The following is a 26870-nucleotide window of genomic DNA, read 5'->3' on the forward strand; positions in this document are numbered from 1 at the left end:
TGCACAAAAATAAACAACAAAAAACACTTTGAACGAGAGAATAATTAACTACACTTCACTCGAAAACGGCGAATAAAACTTAGAAATACTAATAGAATATCACAGAAAACTAAATAAAGGAAATTAGCTGAGCTGAATTCGTATTACGAAGCAAAACATGACGACACTTATTGAATTAAAACTTCTCAGCGCCAAGATGTAAACATACACAGTGTGCGTTTTTCATTTGTCTGAAGCAAATTATTTCTTACGTCTAGTGAGTCTATCTGGTGAGTTAACTATGAACTAAAACCCAAAGATACCGTAGTTAATTTGTGCTGCACTCTACAAACAATATTTCATTCTTAAAATAGCCTGATAAGTCGACGCCGATGGATCGGCGCGGTGAGTGTTTTGGTAGTAAACTCGCGCGCCGATAGATCGGCACGCTGAGTGTCTGAGGGTTAAATCCATTTAGTATTAGCATTATTATTATTACATCATATGTACATACGATACGATCGCAATGTTTGTGAGGTTATGTCATGAAACATGCACTGTATATAGGCATTGAATCAGTTCAAATACCGGAATGTAAGAACCGAAATATAATTTATTCTTACCTGTATATAATTTGTAATCCACTACAAAATTGTGAAATACAGCGTAACTACCAGAATGGCACTACATCATGGTAGAATATTATATACATTATAACCATGTTGTTAGGCACTCGAGAATTTACGAGAAGGTATTTTTTTTGTAACGTATCTTTCTAGAAACCTGGCCAGACACACATATAAGGAGGTGGTCTTGATGGTAAGGGCGAGTTATTGTTCAGTAGAGTTATGGTGCAGCAGAAGTATACTTGTGACCTCGTGCTGTTGTGACATGCAGTAGTTGCAATCTCCATGTTGAAGTGATAGGCAGTTGTTAAAATGGCGGCTTTGTTGATGTATGTATTTTGCTAGTGACAGCAATGATTAAGGTTATGTGTGTGTCTAATTTGTAAATAGATGTGAATAAATAACTGCACCAACTGACAGCATTTCGTGTGCGTCTTTGTGGATACATTACTCTGGTAACCATTAAAAATGATTCTTTACATCCAGGGAGTCATAAGAGGGTTGCTTATTTTAGTATGAATTAAAATTAATGTTATTTGCTTTACGTCCCACTAACTACTCTTTTACGGTTTTCGGAGACGGCGAGGTGCCAGAATTTAGTCCCGCAGGAGTTCTTTTACGTGCCAGTAAATCTATCGACACGAGGCTGACATATTTGAGCACCTTCAAATACCACCGGACTGAGCCAGGATCGAACCTGCCAAGTTGGGGTTAGAAGGCCAGCGCCTAAACCGTCTGAGCCACTCAGCCCGGCTTAGTATGAATTATAAAGCCTTCAATTTGCCTTAAACTAACAAGGAAAGGAATAAAGAATTATGTTTTATACAGAATATGAATGGGTTCAGTGTTAATACTATTAATGCTTTCAAACTAGGTATCAGGAACATTACATTACATTACATTTTTCACCTTTGTAAAGTATCAGGAACATGTCAATGCTAATAGACACAGGAAGTATTCTGCCATGAGCGTCCATTTGGAGATGCGGGTCACCAATATACCGATATAAATCGAGGCTTGACCATATTAAAACAGTGAGCAAAGGTAACCTGATGAGTATATATGAAAATATTTACACAGGTTTAGACCAGTATTATAATACGAACAACAATTTGAACGACTTCCAAGAGAATAAAAATTCATTATATGAACAGATACCGTTACTTTTAATATTGCGCGGAATTAATCGTTTAAAGTCACCTCTACTAAAACAAACAACCCATCCTTCCATTCTACATATAGGCGGAGCAGTTTCTCCTTCCCCTACTAATAGTGTTGCTCCTCCTCCTACCGCCCCAGCCAAGTTCCGCTGGGTGAGAGGAAACATAATTACAACACGTGCAGTAGTGTTATAGTCCAACTGCTATAGGCTGGTAACGTCACGGTATCGGCCCACCCACTTACTATTCGACCGCGCCAAACAAGAACAAGGCTTCGGTGCTAGAACGGCCTCCCTCTTGCTTCCGCCCATGGTGGCGTGGCACAGAACTATGGAAATTATGAGACGATTAACCTGGAGTCTTCCAACCTACGAGGTTCCTGGATACATCCAGCATCAGGACTGTTCTGGAATGACTGGCGCAGATATATAAGACAGGAGTTACTTGCCTCAGTTGGAGTAGTTTAGTCGTGAGCTCAGTCAGTGGGTGACTGCCAGTGCTGTGAAGTGCGTGAACTGCCATGATTGTCTGACTAGAGTGCCACAGCATGGACTGACGGCAAAAGAGGGATCGTGAAGCTGTGCAACAGACCTTGTATGTGAATGTAAAACTGTGTAGTGTGCGGCCACTTTTGAAATACAGTGTACACTGCCCTAGGGTGCAAGTGCATATGACCTGTGATTTTCTGAGATAACTGTTTAGATTGTTAGAATAATCTGTAGTGATAGAACAAGTGAGAAACTAAGAGAGAGAGAGAGAGAGAGAGAGAGAGAGAGCACGCGAACTGTGTAAGTGTGTGTTATGAGCGAAAGTTATGTGCAGTCCTGTGCCATTTTAGTGCTTAGTTAATAAATCTTGGTATAGAAGCTACCAGTCTAGTGTTAATTTATCTTACTACCCCGCCAACTCGTGATCTATTGTTTAATCTGGTTGAAGTGAATGTCTGAAAAAAAAATTTGAAGTAAATTATTGAGGAAAAAAAAAAAAAAAAAAAAGGGAAGCTAGAAGATCGAGATTAATATATCGTTACATGAGATCCACTCCTATGTTCTTCATAAGTTGCGTGCACCTGGTACGGACACCAATACCAGATTGACTGTTGAGAGGGAGCAGGAGTATAGCTTATGATAGCAGGGGTTCGAGGAGGGATGCGCGAGGAGGGACAGGTGGGGGGGGGGGGGGTAGGTAGGTTTGAACTGATTGGTAGGCTTAATGTGTCGTTTTTCCATTTATACTTTGTGTATATAGGAATTATTATGTCAAATAGAACATTAGATTTTTCATTTATTACATTAATATTATGTTTAGGGATAAAGTACTGTTCTAAATGAATGTAAGAGTTCCTCAATATCTTGAGCATGGTGCCCTCCTTATCCACTTTTAATATGATTAGATCTTAGTCAATTGATGTAAAATTATAAGTCTGTCATGTGTTGTGCCATGGCACAGAGACGTTTGTATCTTGAAGCGTTGACATGTCCTACGTACCCTATTGCAAAATGACGTCCTGTTTGTCCTATATACATACTTTCACAGCTACTGGACTGCAGTTTGTAGACGTCTGATTGAGAAAACTTATTAGTTTGATTGATAGTACATGTAATAAAGAAATTGGAAAAATTGTTAGTATTTCTTTTAAAAGCTATTTGTTGGTTATGTTTCTTGCTAATATTAGTAATTTGGTATGAGTTGTTGTTGCTTGAGCTATCAGTCCATAGACTGGTTTGATACAACTCCATATGCCACCCTATCATATGCTAACCTTTTCATTTCGACGCAACTATTGCATCCTACAACTGCTCTAATCTGCTTGGCATATTCATACCTTGGTCTAGCCCTACCATTCTTACCACCAACATTTCCTTCAAAAAGCAACTGAACAAGTCCTGGGTGTCTTAAGATGTGTCCTATCATTCTATCTCTTCTTCTCATCAAATTTAGCCAAATCGATCTCCTCTCACCGATTCGATTCAGTATCATTTCATTCGTGATTCGATCTATCCATCTCGTCTTCAGCATTCTTCTGTAACACCACATTTCAAAAGCTTCTATTTTCTTTCTTTCTGAGCTGTCCATGTTTCACTTCCATACAATGCCACACTCCAGATGAAAGTCTTCAAAAATATCTTTCTAATTCCTATATCAATGTTTGAAGTGAGCAAATTTATTTTCTTACAAAAGCTCTTCCTTGCATGTGCTAGTCTGCATTTTATATCCTCCTTACTTCTGCCATCATTTTACTACCAAAGTAACAATATTCATCTACTTCCTTTAAGACTTCATTTCATAATCTAATATTTCCTGCATCACCTGCCTTCGTTAACTGCACTCCATTACTTTTGTCTTCGACTCATTTATTTTCGTCTTGCAATCCTTACCCAAGACTTTGTCCATACCATTCAGCAGCTTCGAGATCTTCTACAGTCTCAGATTAAGAATATCATCAATATCTTGATTTCCTCTCCTTGGATTGTGATTCCCTTTCCAAATTCATCTTTGATTTCCTTTACTGCCTGTTCTATGTAAACATTGAAAAGGAGAGGGGGGAACACAAACTGCAGCCTTGTCTCACTCCTTTCTGGATTGCTGCTTCTTTTTCAAAGCCCTCAATTCTTAGGACTGCAGACTGAATTTTGTATAGATTGCAGATAATTCTTCATTCTCGATATCTGATCCCAATCACTATTAGAATCTTAAATAGCTTGGTCCAATCAACATTATCGAAAGCCTTTTCTAGATCTACGAAAGCCATGTACGTGCGCTTGTCCTCCTTAATTCGATCCTCCAGGATCAGATGTAAAGTCAGGATTCCTTCACGTGTTCTTACATTTCTTCTGAAGCCAAACTGATCTTCTCCCAACTCAGCTTCAACTTGTCTTTCCATTCTTCTGTAAATAATATGCGTTATAATTTTGCAGGCATGAGATACTAAACTAATAGTGTGCTAGGTTTCACACTTGTCAGCAGCGGCTTTCTTGGGAATAGGTATAACAACATTCTGCTGAAAATCGGATGGGACTTCTCCCGTCTCATACATTTTACACATTAAATGGAATAACCTTGCCACGCTGGTTTCTCCTAAGGCAGTCAGTAATTCAGAGGGAATGTCAGCAATTTCAGGTGCCTTGTTCCTATTTAGGTCCCTCAGAGCTCTGTCAAACTCTGACCTCAAAATTGGGTCTCCCATTTCATCAGCGTCAACACCCTCTTGTTCCAGAACCAAATCATCTACATCTTTACCTTGATACAACTGTTGGATATGTACCTGCCATCTTTCTGCTTTGTCTTCTTTCCCTAGAAGTGGCTTTCCATCTGAGCTCTTAATATCCATACATCCAGATTTCCTTTCTCCAAAGGTTTCTTTGATTTTCCTGTAAGCAGTATCTACCTTTCCTAGGACCGTACAACCTTCGACATCCTTGTTCTTCTCCTTCAGCCATTCTTCCTTAGCTATCTTGCACTTTCTATCCACTTCATTCATTAATTGCCTGTATTCTTTTCTGCCCTCTTCATTTCTAGCATTCTTATATTTTTGTCATTCATCAATCAGGTCTAGTATCTCCTGAGTTATCCATTGATTCTTAGTTGATCTTTTCTTACTTCCTAACATTTCTTCAGCAATCCTACTGACTTCATTTTTCATGACTATCCACTCTTCCTCTACTGTGTTTCCTTCAGCCTTTTCATTTAGTCCTCGTGCAACATGTTCCTTGAAACAATCCCTCACGCACTTTTCTTTCAACTTGTCTAGATCCTGTCTCCTTGCGTTCCTTCCTTTTTTCAATTTCTTCAACTTCAGATGGCATTTCATGACCAACAAGTTGTGGTCAGAGTCCACGTCCGCTCCTGGGAAAGTTTTGCAATCCAACACCTGGTTTCTGAATCTCTGCCTAATCATAATGAAGTCTATTTGTTACCTTCCAGTGCCTCCAGGTCTCATCCACGTATACAGCCGTTGTTTGTGGTGTTTGAACCAAGTATTGGCAAGGACTGAATATGATCAGTGCAGAATTCAACCAGCCGACTTCCTCTTTCGTTCCTTTATCCCAAACCGAATTCTCCTACTGTATTACCTTTTCTTCCTTGGCCTACCACTGCATTCCAGTCTCCCATCACAATTAGATTCTCGTCACGTTTTACATATTGTATTAAATCTTCTATCTCTTCATATATTTTTTCGATTTCCTCATCATCCGCTGAACTAGCAGACATATAGACCTGCATTATCGTGGTGGGCATTGGTTTGGTGTCTATCTTGACAACAATAATTCTTTCACTATGGTTTTCATAGTAGCTTACCCGTTGCCTTATTTTCTTATTCATTATTAAACCAACTCCTTCATTTCCACTGTTTGATTTTGTGTTGATAATTTGGTAGCTGCCTGACCAAAAATCCTGTTCTTCCTGCCAACGTACTTCACTTGCACCAACTACATGTAACTTTATTCTATCCATCTCCCTTTTCAGATTCTCTAACCTACCACAACGATTCAAACTTCTAGCATTCCACGCTCCGACTTGCAGAATGTCAGTATCCATCTTCCTGATGATCGCCCCCTCTGTAGTCCCCACCCAGAAATCTGAATGGGGGACTAGTTTACCTCTGGAATATTTTACCCGGGAGGAAGCCATCATCAGTACCTCATTTTCATACAGAGAGAGCTGCATGTCCTTGGGAGTTAGTTACGGCTGTAGTTTCGCGTTGCTTTCAGCCGTGTAGCAGTATCAACAGAGCTAAGCCATGTTGAGTATTATTACAAGGCCATATAAGTCAATCAGCTATACTGCTGCCCTTGCAACTTTGAAAAGCTGCTACCCCACTTTCAATGAACCATTCATTAGTCTGGTCTCTCAACAGATACCCATCCAGTATGGTTGCACCTGCAGTTTGGCTATCTGCTTCATTGGGACACGCAAGCCTCCCCACCGCGGCAAGGTCACATGGTTCGCAGGGGAGGTAATTTGGTATATGTTTATATTATTGAACGTGAAGGAGGAATATGTTTTTTTGTCTACTGATTCTCTGTTTAAAGTAGTTGTGTTGATTTTATTGATAAACTGTGCATTATACCTATTTGATTTAGCTACTGATGGTATAACATTTAGTTCATTTTGAAGGTCTCCTTTGGATAAGGGGATGGTGAATGCACTATTTACCATACTATAGTATGCTGCTTTTTTTTATGACATTGGGGATGGAGAGAATCATTTTGGATTGTACTAAGCGTTTGAGTCGGTTTTCTAAAGATACGATTAGATAGTCGGTTGGTATGCCTAGTAATACTTAAATATAAATCATTTAAATTCTGTTAGGATTCAGATTCCAGTGTAAAATTGATATGCGGATCTAGGGCGTTTAAACTGGATAGGATATTGGCAGCATTCCCAAGGTCATGATTTAATATAGCCAGAACATCATCCACATAGGGAGCCCAGTAGCAAATATTGAATATGGGTTTGTTTAAGATCTGTGTGTATTTAAATTACCTAAGTAAATTTCCGCCAATATCCCTGAGGTTGGCGATCCCATGGCCAAACCATTCGATTGGTAAATGATGATATTAAAACTGAAGTAGTTGTTATTTAGAACCAATTTCAGAATGGTCATTAATTCCTAAATTTCTGGTATGGATAATTTACTATACTTTCTTAACTTATTGTATATTATATCTATGGTTTCTTTTATAGGGATACACTACTTGGATACATGTTTTTAATATTCAAAAAGTGGATTGTATGGTTAGGTTGAACTTCAAAATTTTTAAGATTTACAACTAATTCTATTGTGTTCTTAATGGATTTGTTGGCTAGAAACCTGTAATTTTTCTTTAAAAACTGTTGTATGTACTGTGAGGTTTTATATAGAAGGCTCGGTCCATAATTAATTATAGGTCTCATGGGGAAGTCAGCTTTGTGGATCTTGGGTTGTGCTGTAGCTTTGGGGAATCCTGGGTTCATATTGATTAGTTCAGTGGTTTCTTTGTCATTTAAATGAAATAAATGAAAAATCTAATATTCTGTTTGATATATTCCTATAGACACAAAGTATAAACGGAAAAAAGATGCGTTAAGTCCACCAATCAGTTCAAACCTATCTACCCGCCCCCCACCTGCCTAGTATAAACGGAAAAAAGACACGTTAAATCCACCAATCAGTTCAAACCTATCCACCTGCCCCTCCTCATACATCCCTCCTCCAACCCCTGCTATCATAAGCTATACTCCTCCTCCCTCTCAACAGTCAATCTGGTGTTGGTGTCCGTACCAGGTCCACGCAACTTACGAAGAACATAGGGGTGAGTCTCATACAGCTATATATTAATCTTGATCTTCTAGCTTCCCTTTTTGTATCAATAATTTACTTCAAATTATTTTCTTTTCAGACATTCACTTCAAACCAAATTAAACAATAGATCACTACATCTGATGAAAAGGAATACCTATTCAAGTTACGAATGTTCCCCTTCAAGCTACACACAAGCTACCTATATTACTATTGAACAAACATAAATTATAAATTAAGTTGCTCATCTATACAGATAGGGATGCCAACTCCCAGTTCAACTCAGGACCATTTGGTTGCTGTAAGAGCGACGAAATAGTTCCGCATCAATCACAACAGTTCTCATGTGTCATTTGGTTTCAAGTTTAGATGTGTTATTCGGACTTCGTCAATGTTTTAAATTAGGATTGTAAATTGTGATATACCAGAATGCTTAATTTGGTATTGGTTATATGTGTGCATATGTCTTCCAACTGGAGCATGGCTGAAAATGACCCAATATATATGGGGTCAAAACTAGGCCGAGTTTTTAAGATAATATACAAGCTAATGGTATTGAACAGGTGGACCTCCTCTCTTTTTTTTTTTGCTAGTTGCTTTACGTCGCACCGACACAGATAGGTCTTATGGCGACGATGGGGCAGGAAAGGGCTAGGAGTGGGAAGGAAGTGGCTGTGGCCTTAATTAAGGTACAGCCCCAGCATTTGCCTGATGTGAAAATTATTTAACTAGCAGAGGGGCACACTAATGGCCAGTTTCTGGAATGGCAGTTATCTGTAGATGCGTACTTATCAGTTACTTGGTAATACGTTTAAAATGAGTTTCCGAAACAACAGTTACCAGCTTCTTCACAGTTATCGCGCAACGACTGGTAACTGCAGCTAGTGCTGTAGTTACCTCTATGTCAGAGCTGATTCCAACAAATACCAGTATGAGGCACCAGTCCATACCATTTCGTACAAGGTTTTATATTAGTTTCGTAAACATTAGTAAGTGATAATGAACTGGTTATAGTATATTTTACAGTCATTCATTGTAGTTTTAATGTGCTTGGGTGAGCTGGAGTCAACAATATTTTAGTCAGTATGTTTACTTCCACGTTATCACTGGCTTTAGTCACTGATTCCACTTGTATAGTGTCATCTGTCCCTGCTGTTAGAGGTTACAATCTCCTCGGAGCATGACGCCTTTACTGCAGATGTATCTTCCAACATGGGAAATGAATCGTCAAATAAAATAGCACTCGAATCAAATGGATTTTCATCAGGCTCAAATTGATCTTTCAGTGTAGCTATAATGTTAAGATCTCTTTCGTCAGGCTCTGAATCATGAGTCCCACCAACAGTTAGTGAACATCCAATCTGAAATTATGGAGTATTTACCATTAATATTTACATTTGTACTAAATAATATCTTAGGTACCAGTATGCATTTAATATAAGCCTGCTGAATAATAAATATTAATTGTTCATTGCTTTTTTTAACGTTATTATATCCTTTAAACAGAGACGTAAGGTCTCATAGACTCGCAATAAACATAAAACATCTGGACATTTAATAAAAAATCTTGCAGTGAGCTGTACTTTATGTTACCTTCTTATCTGTGTCAAAACACTTCACACCCTGAGTCAGGGTTAGCTCACTACATTGATTGAAATTCTCAAGTGGACTTCACGCCAGCAGTTACGAGAGTATTTCTGTCAATGCATGTTGCGTGGTCAGTGTAAGTAAAACATCTCAAATTACTAGTCCGTTTGCAGTTATTAAGAGCTACAAATTCTCAGTTCAAGGAGTACATTACTACTAATGATAAATTGATAATCTCTACAATTGCTTCTGGCATATATGTGTAAAATTCCTTCTGTTATATTGTTACTAAATTGTAATGTTAAACCAAATCAAAAAAGTTCTATTGTATGCTTCTGACTCGAGTAAATAAATAAATAATTTAGTGATATGGCTATTTTCTTTTGGCTATTGGCGATTGCAGTTTTATAATGCTTTCGTGTTGTTCAAGTTGTGCCATGAAAGCCCAGAAAAAAATGGAATTGGAATTCTTAAAGGGTTTGGCATCTGATCAGGTCAAATTACATGTCAAAGAAGAATGATAAATGAATGAGTAATCGAGAGATACGAGCAGGAATAAGCAACATTTTGTACGTAAGACTCGGCGCCGAGATACGGAAGAAAAACTGAAGAAACGGCAATCTTGCCGTACATGTCCAGCATCCTTGAACAGAAAAACAGTATATGCATGTTTTTAGTAGAAGTTTTCGGTTTGTTTGCAATCTACTAAAAAAATCTGGCAACAGCTGCAGCAAGAACAAACAGTGCCAGAATGATAGGTTCCAAAGTGTGCTGCACGTTTTCATTTATGTGATTATTTTCATTTATGCTTGTATTCTGAATCAGTAAAAAGTGATCTGTTTGGTAATTGCTGTATATTTTTATCATTTTATTGATGACAACCATCTAGGTGAAATTTAAGATGATGTCTGCGTACTGTGAATAAGGAAGACGGGGAAATATATCTCTGCATTATTAGATCATACATATATTCATATTATGAGAGATTATTACATGTTGAATCAGATTGATTGAGATGACTGTTCATATTTGCCAACCATTTTTCATTGTAAAAAACTTCTGCTGGTAAAAGTAACTAGATATTACCAAAATAACCCTAAAAACATTTGTGTAGAGACATCTATTGGAGGACGAGAGATACTAAACATGATAACTGTACTGTTTATTACCAGGGCTTCTAAATCGGGATTTAAGTTTCCAGAAACTCATTAAAGTTAACAGCGCAGTTAAAGTTATAAGCGCATTTAGGTAACTAACAGGTAATTGTGGTGTACCAGAAACCGGCCATAAGAAGTGATTTTCTTTTACATCTAGAAATATTCTGTCCCATTACCTCACTACTGTCTATGATATGACATACTGATAAGCATTAGATATGCCATAAATGACAACCAACACAGTTTCATCCAGAATGCCATTATGTTCACATCTTTTTCCATTCATTTTCTCAGAATTAATCCACAACAGCTTTTAAGGGATGCTTTAAGCTTTTACACCTTGGTCCATGGGTTGGATTACCAGTCACATTAGGGGGTAATAATTTGGTCAAAACGATGCTGTAATTGGACACCAAGTTGCTCACATCTGGACAAGGGATAATATCGAGGACTAATACCGTCTTTGGTTCAATTCCTTTCTCTTGGAGATAATGTCGGACTTAAAGCAGACACTTCTTGTGAAACCAGCCCATGAAAGTTTCTTGGCCCATCAATGAATGCTCCTTTTCGATTGTAATAGTGTACTGGAAGATTTTTAGCTCTCATCCTCTTAAAAGAACGTGGTTTCTTGGCACATAATTTAAGTCTGCGATTTCCCATTGCAGCATAAAACAACGATGCGCTCCTTGGATGATTTATGCCCAGGAGCACTAATTTCATTCCTGAAAGAAAGTGTCGCTGTCGGTAGACATTTCCAATACAGCCCTGTCTTATCGGCATTGTAAATTTGATCAGGTTGCAAATATTCACTTTGCATTAACTCTTGAAATTCAGTCCAAAAATAATCTGCCACCGTTTCGTTCTGAAGGTCCACCACTGCTGTCAATATTTCATATAAATTTCTTCAGCTTTGACTTATTCTTCTTAATATGGTGGAGAGTTTGTACTCCTATTCCATAACCTGCTGCCAGCTTAAGTATGGGGCAATGCATAGTTGAAACAGCCCCCCCCCCCCCCCCCACACACACACACACAAGGCTAATATATTTTGATAACTGGAGTAAGAAAAGAGCTTACAAGGAAAGATGAGCTATTTAAACAGTATAATCCCAGCAAACAATGACTTTCACTTCTCAATTGTTTTTATTACTTCAACTTCTTGTTTTATTGTTAAAAACAGTTTCTTGCATTTTTCTGCCCTTGGCATGATAAATCTGAAGAATGTGCAGACTGATTTACAACAGAAATTTTGTTTTAAATGTTCATAAGGACAGCTAATTGACAACACTGGACATGGTAGCCTACTCTACTGTCACAGCGCATGGTTTATTGCTGTCATGAAGGCTACATATCTTAACTCAAATTGTTGAAAGCCTAGTTCACCATCTTTTTAGAATTCTTTTTTAAGGTTGAACAAATAACCTGCAAAACAGATAATCCGCATACAAATAATCAGAAGTACACTGTATTGCAACATATTAACACACTGGCATTCCATTTTCTAGCTCTTTACACGTTCACAATATTTAATTTACATGAGAGCTATTGGCCCTGAAAACATCCATTGGATATTACACAGCATGATTTTTGTAAAGCCGTGGTTCATCCCCTTGCCTTTTACACACTATGATTACTATTACTGGCCTTGGTTTCGGTGGAGCCAGGTGCGATGAGGATTCACACTCAATGCTGGATAGAAAGTGAACTAGTCGAGAAAATCTAACACTGTTTTTTCTCGCAAGAAAGAACAATTATTCCTCTTTCAAACAGTATACAACATGTCGTGCGATCTCTTGGCATAACACCTGAAATATATGCTCAAAGAATTTGTTTTAACGATTTCATTAGCAATCCTGTGCCGTTGCATAATTTTGGTATGTTTAGGTTGTGGAGCAATAATATAGGGAAACCTACCTTTAAAATCAGTTTGTGAAGAATAGTTCCAGGAGGGTCAAAAAATTTAAAAATTCAGTCTTCTATATCCAGGACAGTATCAACTGAACAGTTAGAATGTTCAGCAACACACCACAGACTTCAAAATTATTACAATTACGTGTTCTAAACACATGATATTGTTGTGCATGCCTGGTGCAATTTTTGTGCATACACTCTTCTCTATCAACAGATGTTTCTGTATCTCTTTGGGACCTATGTCTTTCACAATCTTGAGATAATCGTTTCGTTCCAGAAAAGTTTCCCTATCTCTCAGCAAAGACTGGTTTGCCCTTTTAGTCTCTACATGGTCTTCTCTCTCATCATAACTTTTATTATTATTATTATTATCTTCATTCTCCCACGCATACTGAACATTCACATACCAGAAAAATGATGTTATGTACGGAAGATTTCGTTATATATACACATTCTTTTTACCTCTTTACAAAAATTTTCTGCAGATAGTTCTTTTATCTGTGGAGAGAGTTCATTCCACAGCCAAGCAGAATGAATAAAGAAGCCACTTTGATATGATACTGTTCTTGCAAATGGAGGGAAAAGGGACACACCTCGAACTCTGAGCGGAACGATAGTTCAGCTGTAAGCGGTTAAAAAGGTTTGGTGTGAATGTTATCTGCAAGAGATTTCCTCAGAAAAGCAATATCTATTTGTTTACAGAGAGCTGTTACGGGGGCAGTGACTTGGCTGTATTTAAATAACTCTGTTGAGTAATTAGCCGTTCTGCTCGGTGTTGAGCTCCGTCTAGTTTCATCACATTCTCCACTGTAGTAGGGTGCCAGGAAGGAAGCCCATACAACAGTATTGGCTGTACTAATGCCAAACAGGCTGTCTGAACTGCTTTCTTTCTGGCTCCCAGTAGAGATCTGAGGACTCCGTGTGCTTTGCACCTTATTTCCTGAACATGCTTGTTCCATTTTAAATTGCTGCAAATGTGAATGCCAAGCAATTTTACTGAGGTGCAAGGCATTTTTTACCACACAGTGAAATTTGGTGTTGTAACGGTGATCTTGCTCTAGTTAATAAATAATATTTCCATTGACTTTTCAAGACTTTTCCTGTTCTATTGGGATGATTTGGAAGATTCTGGTTCAAAACCTTTTAACTCCCTGTGGTTTAAGAGCTTGAGTTTTGTGAAATATACACCTTACCGTTTACTTTTTCTTACAAGTTGCTTTGTCGTACCGACACAAATAGTTCTTGTGGCGATGATGGGCTAGGAGTGGAAAGGAAGCGGCCGTGGCTTTAATTAAGGTACAGCCCTAGCATTTGCCGAGTATGAAAATGGGAAACCACGGAAAACCATCTTCGAGGCTGCCGACAGTGGGGTATAATAATGGCGTGTGGCCTCCGAAGAGGCCTGGTATAGGCGACCTGTGCATCTATGAGGATGGGGCCCTACTTAAATGATGAATTCTAATGATGAAGACGGCACACACCCCCAGCCCCCGAGCCACTGAAATTGACCAATGAAGGTTAAAATCCCCGAACCAAAGGGAATCGAACCCAGGATCCTCTCGACCAAAGGCCAGCGTGCTAAACATTTAGCCATAGAACCGTAGGACAGTAGGGTTCAAACCCACTATCTTCTGAATGCAAGCTCACAGCTGCGCACCCCTAACCGCACGGCCAACTACTGTATTGCAGTGATAAAGGATTTAATGTCTATGAAGAGGCGTATGTACTTTCTCATACTGGAAACAAATGACAGGCAGATGTCATTGCACTTAAGCCAAATTCTACTCCAGGGGCCTATTCCACAAAAGTATGGTCTTGTACATTACAAATAAATTCTCTAGTAACTAGTACAAATATCAGAGTTTCTGTTCCACAAAAGAATTTTCTACAGATGTACTTTCCTACTCCATACTTACAAATTACCAGTGAGTTTTGATGGGTGTGTTCCACGAAAGTACTAGTACTTGTAACTTACTAGTGAATTGGGAAGTATTTCTCTACCAGTGAAAGGACAATAATATACAAATGTACTAGCGCTATTTAAATATACTTATTTCAGATACATTTTGATAAATATGTGGTCTAGCAGTAGTGATAGTGATGGTGATGAAAACTACCGTCTGTATAGGGGAAGAATAAACTTCCAGTTTAACACTGTATTTGAATACAATGAGCGTTTTAGGTTAAGCACAATACAAGTGGAAGAACTATTGATGGATGTTGGGCATAGGTTAAAACATCCTACAAACAGAAATAAATCTCTCGCTGCTAAAAAACAGTTACTAACAATACTACATCGGCTAGGAAATGGTGGTCAGTACCATGGTATTGCAGATATGCATGGGATGGCAAAATCTTCGGTCTGTAGGAATACATTCTGTGGTAGCAGCAATAAATTATATAAAATTTCCTCAAATTGTTTGTTGGCCTGAAAATACTGAACAAACATGTTCCAAGAAGGACATTCCGGGAATCATTAATGAGCAGATCTCTCTTACATACGTCAAACTTTTCCCAAGTCAAATATTTCCATTCAACCATTTATTTTGCCTTGTTTTTTTTTCAAACTCACTGAATGCACCGAAAAGAATATCTTTCCTTCTTTATATTTCCTTCAAAATGAATAACTTCATTTCTCTTGATACCATTTTAACAATTCATGCAGGGTTTGCAATTTTGTAACAATTAAGTTTGGCGGCCGAATATCGTTATTAGCGGCATCTGATTCCTAATGACAGACCAATTATGTCAGACTATCGTGGAACATATGCGAGGATTGCGGAAGAACAGAATGGATAATAATAATGGAGTAATTTCCTACTAATGGAATACGAAGATAAATAGCTGATTCATGCTATGACGTTGTATGTTTATTGATGTGTCGTCACTTGTAAAACTTGTAACAATTCACTTTCAATCCTTTGTGGAACAGAAATGTACAACTCTATTCATTACAAAGAACCCACACTAGTAACTTGTAATGTTCAAGACCATACTTTTGTGGAATAGGCCCCTGGACACATCAGTGACCATACTATCAAGTTCAAGACCCAAGAAAGCCAAACTCAAGAAGTTGATGCCACCAAGAAGAGCATCCACAAGCCTTCAAATTAATGACTGACTGGATTAATAATAACAGCCAGAGGGACCATTATCAAATGTTTTGCCAACTTTTGTGAAGAGCTGAACTAGCTTAAGCCTTTATACACACTTGTCACAGCCATGTACAAACGTTCCATCTGCATTTTAAGCAACGATGTATATGGGCCTTACCAAGTGGTTGATTTCACTAAAATTTTGTAAAATTATAATTTCCAAATACCAGTATGTAATTTAGCTAGTAAGTAACCAAATATTTAAGTCTTCTTTGCCATCATGATAATTTGTAAATGCTGCAGAAATGTTCAAATAACCCTGAAATGAAAACAAATTTCACTAAAATTCGGGACTTTACTTCATTAGATTGTCATTTTGCAAATTATAAGTTGCTAAATGCTACTATGTGTGGAGAAAGCCCAGTAAAGAAAATATCCATTCAGAAGTCATTCATGTACCTTTAGCCTATATAATCTTTATGCAGTACACTTGAAATACTCTTTTAAAAAACACTCACTTGGCTCTCTTGAAGTCTTTAAGCAATGTTGGATGTTCTGGCATCTTTTTGATATCTTCCCAGTCCTTCTCTAAAGGAAATCCCATTACATTGAATATCCGATCCAACTGGTCATGATGGTATGGATTACTAGTTTTAATATCTTCTTGTCTGCAGTGAAAAATGGGCTCAGATGTTAATAGTTCAGCAAATATACAACCGATTGCCCAGATATCTGCAAAAATGGGAAAGAAAAAATCAAGTCACCATTAAGTTTATATCACAAGTTCTGAGTAATTGTTATTTGTTGACAAAATCAAAACAAAAGATCAATCCAATAATAATAATAATAATAATAATAATAATAATAATAATAATAATAATAATAATAATAATAATAATAATAATAATAATGCCTTTGCTAATGAGTACAGGCATTGTGATTTGACTCTGTTTAGGCTAGTAACTTAAAAGATTTTCAATCTGTCATAAACACTATTTATAATACATGTAACACTATAACATAGCTATACTAAAAAAATAAAAATCACACACACTAATAAACAAAGAATGACATGTCAATTGAGTCCACCTGAATGCAAAAGATGAGCCTATTCGTGAAATGCTTGCCTAGTCTATTTCTAATTGCGTCTCAACAGCCTTCCTTATTATTAAATGTTAAACATTAATTTATTAAAACCACCTATTCAATACTGGTTGAGTCTTATGACTATAACAATTAAGTTTGAGTATGGTACATGTTTCACCTGGCATTGCAGGCATCATCAGCCATTAATTCTATCTTCAAGTCAGAGCTCTGAGTGGATGCTATTTTAGGATTAATCATAGTCAATATTATTTATAAAAAAAGTGCAAAGGAGTGATCAAGCTGCCCATGTTTTAAAGTTCTAATGTGACATTCTACTCTTGTTCACATTAAATGGAAATATATTGACTGTTAACTTTCATAATGTTGGTAATGTTTAACATTTAATAATGTTAGTGGTCCTGTCGATAAATACTACATAACTAAAGTTATATAGTATTAAATTTCCAATCATTTATGTCATACATTTTTACCGTACCGGCTATAAGAGAGATATTCATGAATTTGGATTTTTGTTACTTAAGTCCATATCAGCGCAGTCACGAGAAAATGGGTGAACAGAATTTAATGAAAATCGGTATGTAAAGTTGGGGAATAAGGAATTACAATCTATGCTATAAATAATTTTATAAGACGCCCTAATATCACAGAGTCGAAAGAAAACTAAATGTGAAGGCCTACAATATAGAAAGCTCATAAAACTGATCAACAATAACATGACATTGACCACTGTTTGTTGTGATATGCTTTGTGTCTTCTGTTGCCACTCATTTCCGATAGATGGGATTACTGTTGCATACAGAGTATTTTTTAAAATTTGCTTTACATCGCACTGACACAGATAGGTCTTATGGAGACGATGGGATAGGAATGGGCTGGGAGTGGGAAGGAAGCAGCCCTGGCATTGATTAAGGTTTAGCCCCTGCATTTGCCTGGTGTGAATATGGGAAACCACAAAAATCCATCTTCAGGACTGCCGACAGTGGGGTTCGAATCCACTATTTCCCGGATGCAAGCTCACAGCTGCGTGCCCCTCGCCAACTCGTCCGGTCATACAGAGTATAACAGCCTGCCTGAATATTGGTAGGAAGTAGCTGGGGAGTTGGATAACTTTCTTCTTTAGCATGCCATTCCTGTGGTTCATAAATTTTCTGACACTGCTGATACGTAACACACTGGTTCATCATAGCATTCGAGCTATTCAATCCCTACTCTGTGGCACTGATTGGAATGAGCAGTGTTCTTACTTACATAAACAATGGCAGAGAAGTGTTCACGGCTGTCTGCGGCCAGCTCATTCCAGCACTGGGACTTTGGACTGTTATATTGGGACCATAGTACTGTTCGTTAAAAGTGAGAAAATGTGCGGTTTTTCATTTGATCGAGTATTTTATATGATAACATTGCTTTTAATCGCGACATTCCTACTTACGTTTATTGTAATGACCTATGTTGACTTCAGTTAGAAAACCACAAAGACAGTCTTTCTAAGAATCCCGTAGCGAAGCACGGGTACATCAGCTAGTTCTATATAACTTTAGTTATGCAGTATTTAACAATGGGACCACTAATAATATAAATATTTGAGAATTAAATTTTAGTCTATCCCCTGAACTACCATTTTACTCAGCGTTAATAAAATGATTTATAGCCTAGATTGTAGTGGCTCATCCCCCGACTTTACATACCAATTTTCATTAAATTCTCTTCAGCCGTTTTCTCGTGATGCGTGTACGTACATACATACATACATACATACATACATACATACAGAAATTATGGAAAAGGAAAAAGTGCATTTCCTTGTTGCTATGGACATGACCGATACAGAAATACCATTCTTTTCAAATTCTGAGCAATGTACAGACAAAACTCTTATTTTATATATGTAGATAAGAAGCCATCTAATGGTGAGATGGCGGCCCTGGTCTAGAAAGCCAAGAATAACGGCCGAGAGGATTCGTCATGCCAACTACATGACATCTTGCAATCTGCAGGACTTTGGACTAAGCAGCAGTTGCTTGACAGGCCATGACCCTTTGGGGCTGTTGTGCCATGGGGTGTGGCTTGGTTTGGTTTAAGAACCCTTAATTTATGCTTAAGCACCGAGTGTGTACTGTTTTTCATACATTTAAATATCATAATTAAAGTTACGCAGTTTTATGACATGCTTTTGAACTGTATACTCAAATACGCTCACTTCATAAACATTCAATTTCAATCACTACTGATCTGCACTTAGGGCAGTCACCCACGTGGCAGATTCCCTATCTGTTGTTCCCCTAGCCTTTTCTTAAATGATTGCAAAGAAATAGGAAATTTATTAAACATCTCCCTTGGTAAGTTATTCCAATTCCTAACTCCCCTTCCTATAAACAAATATTTGCCCCAATTTGTCCTCTTGAATTCCAACTTTATCTTCATATTGTGATCTTTCCTACTTTTAAAGACACCATCTAAACTTATTCGTCTACTGATGTCCTCCCACGCCATCTCTCCACTGACAGCTCGGAACATACAGCTTAAACAACAATAAAGGTGTTTTAATTTAATCCACCTACACAATACTTTTATATTCACTTATAGTCGTTACATAAACAGACTATCAGTTAAATGGGACATGTTTCGCCCTTAATTAAGGGCATCTTCAGCCTAAAAACAACCATCAAGAGTACAACTAATATTAAATGTGGAAGCTAAAAGTTTAGCCAGTTATAAAAATTCGGGACATAAAAATGTGAAAAAAGATACAATATATAAAGATGCTAATGGAAACACTGTCAATGATTAAACTATAATCTTGTCAGAGACTAAAACTAATTCCATTAAAATTCTAACTAAAACAGTTCACTAACATTTTAAATGAACTGTTTTAACTAGAATTTTAATGGAAGAAGTTTTAGTCTCTGACAAGATTATAGTTTAATCATTGACAGTGTTTCCATTAGCATCTTTATATATTGCATCATTTTTCACATTTTTATGTCGCAAATTTTTATAACTGGCTAAACATTTAGCTTCCACATTTAATATTAGTTGTACTCTTGATGATTGTTTTTAGGCTAAAGATGCCCTTAATTGAGAGCGAAACATGTCCCATTTAACTGATAGTCTGTTTATGTAACGACTATAAGTGAAAATAAGAGTATTGAATAGGTGGATTAAATTAAAACACCTTTATTGTTGTTGAACTGTACATTTTCAATACAGACCAAAAATGAGATTTATAACATGTAAAGTAACATACCACTTAGTCGAGCAGTTTGTCTCCTTTCTCCCAGGTCTTCCCAGCCCAAACTTTGCATATTTTTGTAACGCTACTCTTTTGTCGGAAATCGCCCAGAACAAACCAAGCTGCTTTTCTTTGGATTTTTTCCTGTTCCTGAACCAAGTAATCCTGGTAAGGGTCCCATACACTGGAACCATACTCTAGTTGGGGTCTCACCAGGGACAAATATGCTCTCTCCTTTACATCCTTACAACCCCTAAATACTCTCATAACCATGTGCAGAGATCTATACCCTTTATTTACAATTCCATTTATGTGATTACCCCAATGGAGATCTTTCCTTATATTAATACCTAGGTATTTACAATGATCCCCAAAGGGAACCTTCACCCCATAAACGCAGTAATTAAAACTGAGAGGACTTTTCCTATTTGTGAAACTCATAAACTGACTTGTATCCCAGTTTATCAGTCACCAACCTGACTGGAAAATATTAAAATCATTACAACTGTACATGGCTATGAAGGACAAGTCTTTAAGACATGCTCAAATATTTAAGTCCTCACAAATAATTATTTGTGATTATAATCACTGAAACACTATATGTTGCCATAGTCTGGCAGTGAAAGTTCATGTACAACAAGGACTGCCTTCACTTTTACAAGTATCACAATATAACCTTCACGTGGCATTAAAACAGATGCCAAATACTGAAGTCCTCATGTAGATTTAATGCAATTAATAACATAGATACTCCAGGTAAAACTCCTTGAGACTGCCTTCATTAAGTGAAGGGCTTATACGGTACTACTGTGCCTGAATACCTCACCTGGGGCGAATGGCATTGCTTGATCTATCCTGCATGATGTAATTTATTATCCTTGATTAGAATAAATGCTGATTTACATGTAAGATAACACTACTACTTGAAACATGTTTTTGATTTAGCCATAACTTGTAACTTGGTTTACATATTTCTACCAACTTCGCAAACAGGTGTGAATTGGTTGCTGCTAGCATGTCGGAGAGCTTATGGAGTAAGATGTCATACTCTGCAAACTTGTTGGATTCGCAGCTTGGAAAGCAAAGATAACCCACTTGCAATCCACTAGAGATACTTGCATCCTACGATGTATATGACTTTCAATACATAAAACGACACAATTTCAGATTTTTCATACAAATACTTAAAGGAGTTTCTCATTAAAATAAAGCTATATACTAGGAATAGACTCAACTAACCTATAGCCTTAGTGTAGTGCCGGGCACCAAGAAGCAACTCCGGGGCTCGGTACCAGAAAGTCACTACCACTGGATCCAGATCTGCTAGAGGCTTTAAAGGAGCATTAAATAGCCGAGCGAAACCCATGTCAGCAATCTTCACTCTTCCCCTCTCCGGACCTTCACCCATTACCAGGATATTGGCAGGTTTCTAAAAGAAATAATGACATTCTGTGATCCCATACAGTACTGCGTATGGCAATAATTAGCAAACAGATTAAACTTTATGCAATGTAGGTGTGTAGTGTTTGAAATAAACATATGTTCAACATTCCCAGCGAACAGGATGTCTCACTGGTGTACAAGGCTAGGTGTATTTAAAATGTTTCAAATTCTACAGAAAAAAAGCAGCAATTCATGTGTTTGAAATTAAATTTAAAACAAATGTGTTTGAAATTAAATTTAAAATACTGGGTTATATCCTTCTCCGACAAATTGAAATGTAATTAAGAATTGGCATCAATAAATACCAATCATTTTATTTAAAGTAAAATATTTCATGGTTGTTCTGTATTGAACTGAGAATCACACAAGTAATTTTTATATGAAGAAATACATCTTTTCAATACATACTAAACTGTTGCACATAAGTTATACAACATTTTTATTATTATTATGAAGGTACCGGTTTCGACATTTTTCAATGTCATAATCAGCCTTTCGTAAAACCAAGCAAGAGAATAAATAGACATATAGCAACAATTTACACACACTAAGTAAAAATTTTGTATAACGACACACATTTAAATAGTTTATATAAAATACATGAGGATTGTTACGCGTTGGCTGTGTAACAGTCTTATGTTATCATGAGGCACTTTCTGTAACGTTGGGCTTTGGTATGATAAAACTTGATGAACACGTGAACAGGTGGATTTCCACACATTAAATATAATTTTATTCTCTCAATGATCATATCAGTGTTATTAGGATTCTAAGAACAGTACGGACAAAGAGAAAAAGAGACATTAATTTGTGCAGGAAATGGAAAGGAAGAGGAAATTGCTAATTCTAGAGGTTCCCCTGGCATTCATCATGAGATGGTGTAGAAGGCTGTGAAAAATCAATTCAAGGATGGGCGAGAGAGGGATTTCAGTACAATTCTAGCCTCAATTATTTTATTGGAGGCTGAGTACATCCTGTTCCATTTCCTTAAACCCATCTTAAATGGCAGAGTTCGGTTTAAAAACTTTAAAGAGTATATGAGTAGTTTATTATTATTATTTTGCCTTATATCGCACCAACATAGATAAGTCATATGGTGCAGGTGGGATATGAAAGGGCCAGAAGTGTGAAAGAAGTGTCCGTGGCCTTATTTAAGGTACAGCCCCAACATTTGCCTAGTGTGAAAATGGGAAATCATGGAAAACCATCTTCACGGCTGCCGACAGTGGGGTTCGAACCCACTACGTCCTGAATCGAAGCTCACAGCTGCGCGACCCTAACCGCATGACCAACTCCCCCTGTTATATGACTGGTAATGTACAAATGTACAAATGTAAAAACTGTACTCTCCATTAATACAATTTCATAAGCAAAGACACATTTCTAAATAAGGTGGAGTCATCACTTCATTAAAGGGCTAGGGGCATCTTGGTCATTAGTCCTGTCTGGGTGTGCAAATAGCAGGTCAAATGGTAGGACGAAAGATAATAATCCAGCCTATACATGTACCGCTGGAGAAGTTGATATTCAGTCCAAACTCCCAATGTGTCGGAGACTTCTCTGCTTTACCTGTGTAGTGACAGTCTGCTCTAAACATAGGTTCACAGTTCAAACTCAAGAGGAGGGGTATTTGTTGATGTTATGACTTCACACATAATAGACCACAAGCAAATGTCTCAGCTGCATGTTGTTTGTTAATGAATGGAGCAGGAGCATTACAAAAATGACGAGTTGGTGGATATGGTGAAAGCCAAATAAAATCAGAGACATGCAGTTGGTTATTTAGACACTTGTATCCAGAGAGGTGAGATCAAAAACCACAGTTGATTTAGAGATTTTGAACAGAAACTACATCGACATAGGACCAGTACATGTATTGATGCTTCATCATGACCCACGTGGCACAGGTCTCCTGATGCAGTTGAGAAAGGCTGTAGTAATTTCATAAAGGTCCTTTGAATTAAACGAGATCTTGGGTAGCACCCATTTAAGACACACCCGATGTAGGAACTGCAATCTGGTGACTACAGCCATCATGCAGCAATTCATGAGTGGGTTTTGGAGCAGATTAGTTTCCAAATTGTTACCATAATAACAAAACCAATTCTGGTACAGCACTTTTTGGCATTAACATAATTTCTCTGTCTTTTAGGCTGATATTGGCAATACTGACTTCAGAAGATGAATTTTACGGATAGGTGAGTATATATTCGGGAGTGATGGCAGAATGGATTGCGGCAACAAACACTACTGCAGAAATGTCAAACCACACTGCAGAAAGGAAGTGCATATTCAAGGCCACTTTTCCATTAGGCCCCATTTCGTCAGTGAAAATGTCACCTACACAGAATACTCTGCCTATTCTGCCTATTTCTTGTTAAAAATTTAATCCTCCAACAGGATGGTCATCTAGCATTGATGCAAGTGCGATAACAGGTATAACTTGAAAACAATATTCTCTCACCCACGGTAACTAGTGCAAATGCCGAGCTCAAATTATTATTATTATTATTATTATTATTATTATTATTATTATTACTACTTGTATGTATGGCTATGAAGTGATGTATATCCATTTAGTATTAGTATTATTTACGTAGTTGAATGATCGTATTGTGTGTGAGATGTCATTAATGTATTAGTATTATTATTTACGCAGTCGAATGATCGTATTATGTGTGAGGTTATGTCATGAAACATGTGTTGTATATAGACATTTATATCAGTTCCGGTAATGTAAATACCTGTAAATTAATATTATAATGTTATAATATTATAATATTATAATTTCATCTTCCAACAGAATTGCCATCTAGCACTGATGCAAGTGCGATAACAGGTATAACTTGAAAACAATATTCTCTCACCCACGGTAACTAGTGCAAATGCCGAGCTCAAATTATTATTATTATTATTATTATTATTATTATTATTATTATTATTATTACTACTACTACTACTTGCATGTATGGCTATGAAGTGATGTACATCCATTTAGTATTAGTATTATTTACGTAGTCGAATGATCGTATTGTGTGTGAGGTTATGTCATGAAACATGTGTTGTTCATGGACACTTATATCAGTTCTGGTAATGTAAATACCTGTAAATTAATATCATAATGTTATAATATTATAATTTAATCCTCCAACAGAATTTCCATCTAGCACTGATGCAAGTGGGATAACAGGTATAACTTGAAAACAATATTCTCTCACCCTAGGTAACAAATGCAAAGGCTGAGCTCAAATTATTATTATTATTATTATTATTATTATTATTATTATTACTTGTATGTATGGCTATGAAGTGATGTACATCCATTTAGTATTAGTATTATTTACGTAGTTGAATGATCACATTGTGTGTGAGATGTCATGAAAGTATTAGTATTATTATTATTTATGTAGTCGAATGATCGTACTGTGTGTGAGGTTATGTCATAAAACATGTTTTGTACAGACATTTATATCAGTTCCGGTAATGTAAATACCTGAAAATTAATATTATAATGTATTCTCACCTATATATAAATTGAAATCCATAATTGTGAAACACACTGAAACTTCCAGAATGGTACAGGCACGAGAACGATTGAGAATATTCTGTACATTACAATCTATGTATTACGCACTCTAGAATTTTCACGAAGATAGTTTTTTGTTATGTAGCTTTTTACAAGCCTGGCCAGGCACATATATAAGGAGACGATCGCGACGGTGAAGTTAGTTGTTGAATGAGTCATTGTTTGGAGGTTACTGGAAGAGAGTTACTGGTTAGCGAGTTATGGTGTAGCAAGATTTTACTTGTGATCTCGTGACATGCGGTAAACAGTCGCCATATTGAAGAGATCGACAGTTGTTTGTTTTAAAATGGCGGTTTGTGATGCGAGTGTTTTGTCTGTGCCAACACCGATTAATGTTACGTGTATGTGTGTGTGAATTTGTAAATATATGTGAATAAAATAATTGTACCAACTGACAGCATCTCGTGTGCGTCTTTGTGGATACGTTAACTGGTGACCGTGACAGGACCATTGAATCTATTGGATTCAAAAATGAATAACGACCAGAGGACCGTGGTGATGCTTAAACAGTTAACTTCCACATTCAGGCCCAGGCTAAGAACATCAAGGCCCAATTTGGAAAACTCAAGTAAAACACCGAGGCCCAGTTTGGAAAACTCGAGAAAAACATCGAGGCCCGGATGGGAAAACTCGGGGGTGACATCGGGGCCCAGTTCGGAAAACTCGAGGAGAAAATGGGGGCCCAGTTCAAGACCAGATTGACGACAGAAGAGGGAGCCGAATACCCGATCAGTGGACTTCATGGGCAGGAGATGGAAGTACGACGCAGCCCACAGTTACATTCGACCTACAAGAAAGCAGTGGGAGAGTTCGGCAGGCGTGGCGGTGTGCACCGGCCAGCAGCAGACTGCCGAGTCCAGCTATGGGAGGGGGCGCAGCGCGCCGATGGTGTGCTGCGAGACCGAACAACCACACGACGCGATGGTGAATGGGCCGTACCAGCACAACAACAAGAGCGAAGCACTCGACAGCCGCAATAAGCTCCACAGCAACGTAAACCGTCCAAGGAGGATGTTCAGCTAAGAGCAGAAGTATGGGAAGGCCCAGATGATATCCCAGGAGATGGAGGCAGCGATGGCAATAACACAGGCAGTGGGACCACCTCTAGGAGACTGAGAACCAGTAGGGTCCGAACCGACAACCACCAAACGAGGGGGCAACCTGACAGATCACAATCACCAGGAATGAAGACACTGTCGACCCGACCCAGCGGAGCCACCATGGGAAGGTGGTGGTCCCCGATGGAACCACCGGGCTGCGAACTGTGGACTTTGACAGAGCCAACAGGAAGGCTGTGTGAACGAGGTAGTCTGTGTGTGTGGTTAAATGGTGTGGACCAAGAGAATGTGACAAAGTGTGGAAATTGTTTCAAGTTATAGGGGGGATGTTGACGCAAGTGCGATAACAGATATAACCTGAAAACAATATTCTCTCAACCATGGTAACTAATGCAAATATAGAGCTCAATTTTTTTTCAATTATTATTATTATTATTATTATTATTATTATTATTATTATTATTATTATTATTATTATTATTATTACTTGTATGTATGGCTATGAAGTGATGTACATCCATTTAGTATTAGTATCATTATTATTTACATAGTTGAACGATCGTATTGAGTGTGAGACGTCGTGAAAGGATTAGTAAAATTATTTACGTAGTCGAATGATCGTATTGTGTGTGAGGTTACGTCATGAAAC

At 37.5% G+C, this 26870-nt stretch overlaps 1 protein-coding gene across 1 annotated transcript in view; it reads right to left on the reverse strand.

The window, feature by feature from the left end:
• Cdk8 (cyclin-dependent kinase 8) overlaps positions 1 to 26870 on the reverse strand; it is a 164503-nt gene that overhangs the window by 86977 nt on the left and 50656 nt on the right. The window contains exons 5-6 of the mRNA XM_067138108.2: positions 21374 to 21563; positions 16317 to 16530 (exon numbers count right to left, since the gene is read on the reverse strand). Of these exons, the coding sequence (XP_066994209.1) occupies positions 16317 to 16530; positions 21374 to 21563 (404 nt within the window). The remainder of the gene's footprint in view (positions 1 to 16316; positions 16531 to 21373; positions 21564 to 26870) is intronic.

Source organism: Anabrus simplex, chromosome 1, assembly GCF_040414725.1.
Source record: "Anabrus simplex isolate iqAnaSimp1 chromosome 1, ASM4041472v1, whole genome shotgun sequence".
In the NCBI taxonomy this organism is placed as follows: Eukaryota; Metazoa; Arthropoda; class Insecta; order Orthoptera; family Tettigoniidae; genus Anabrus; species Anabrus simplex.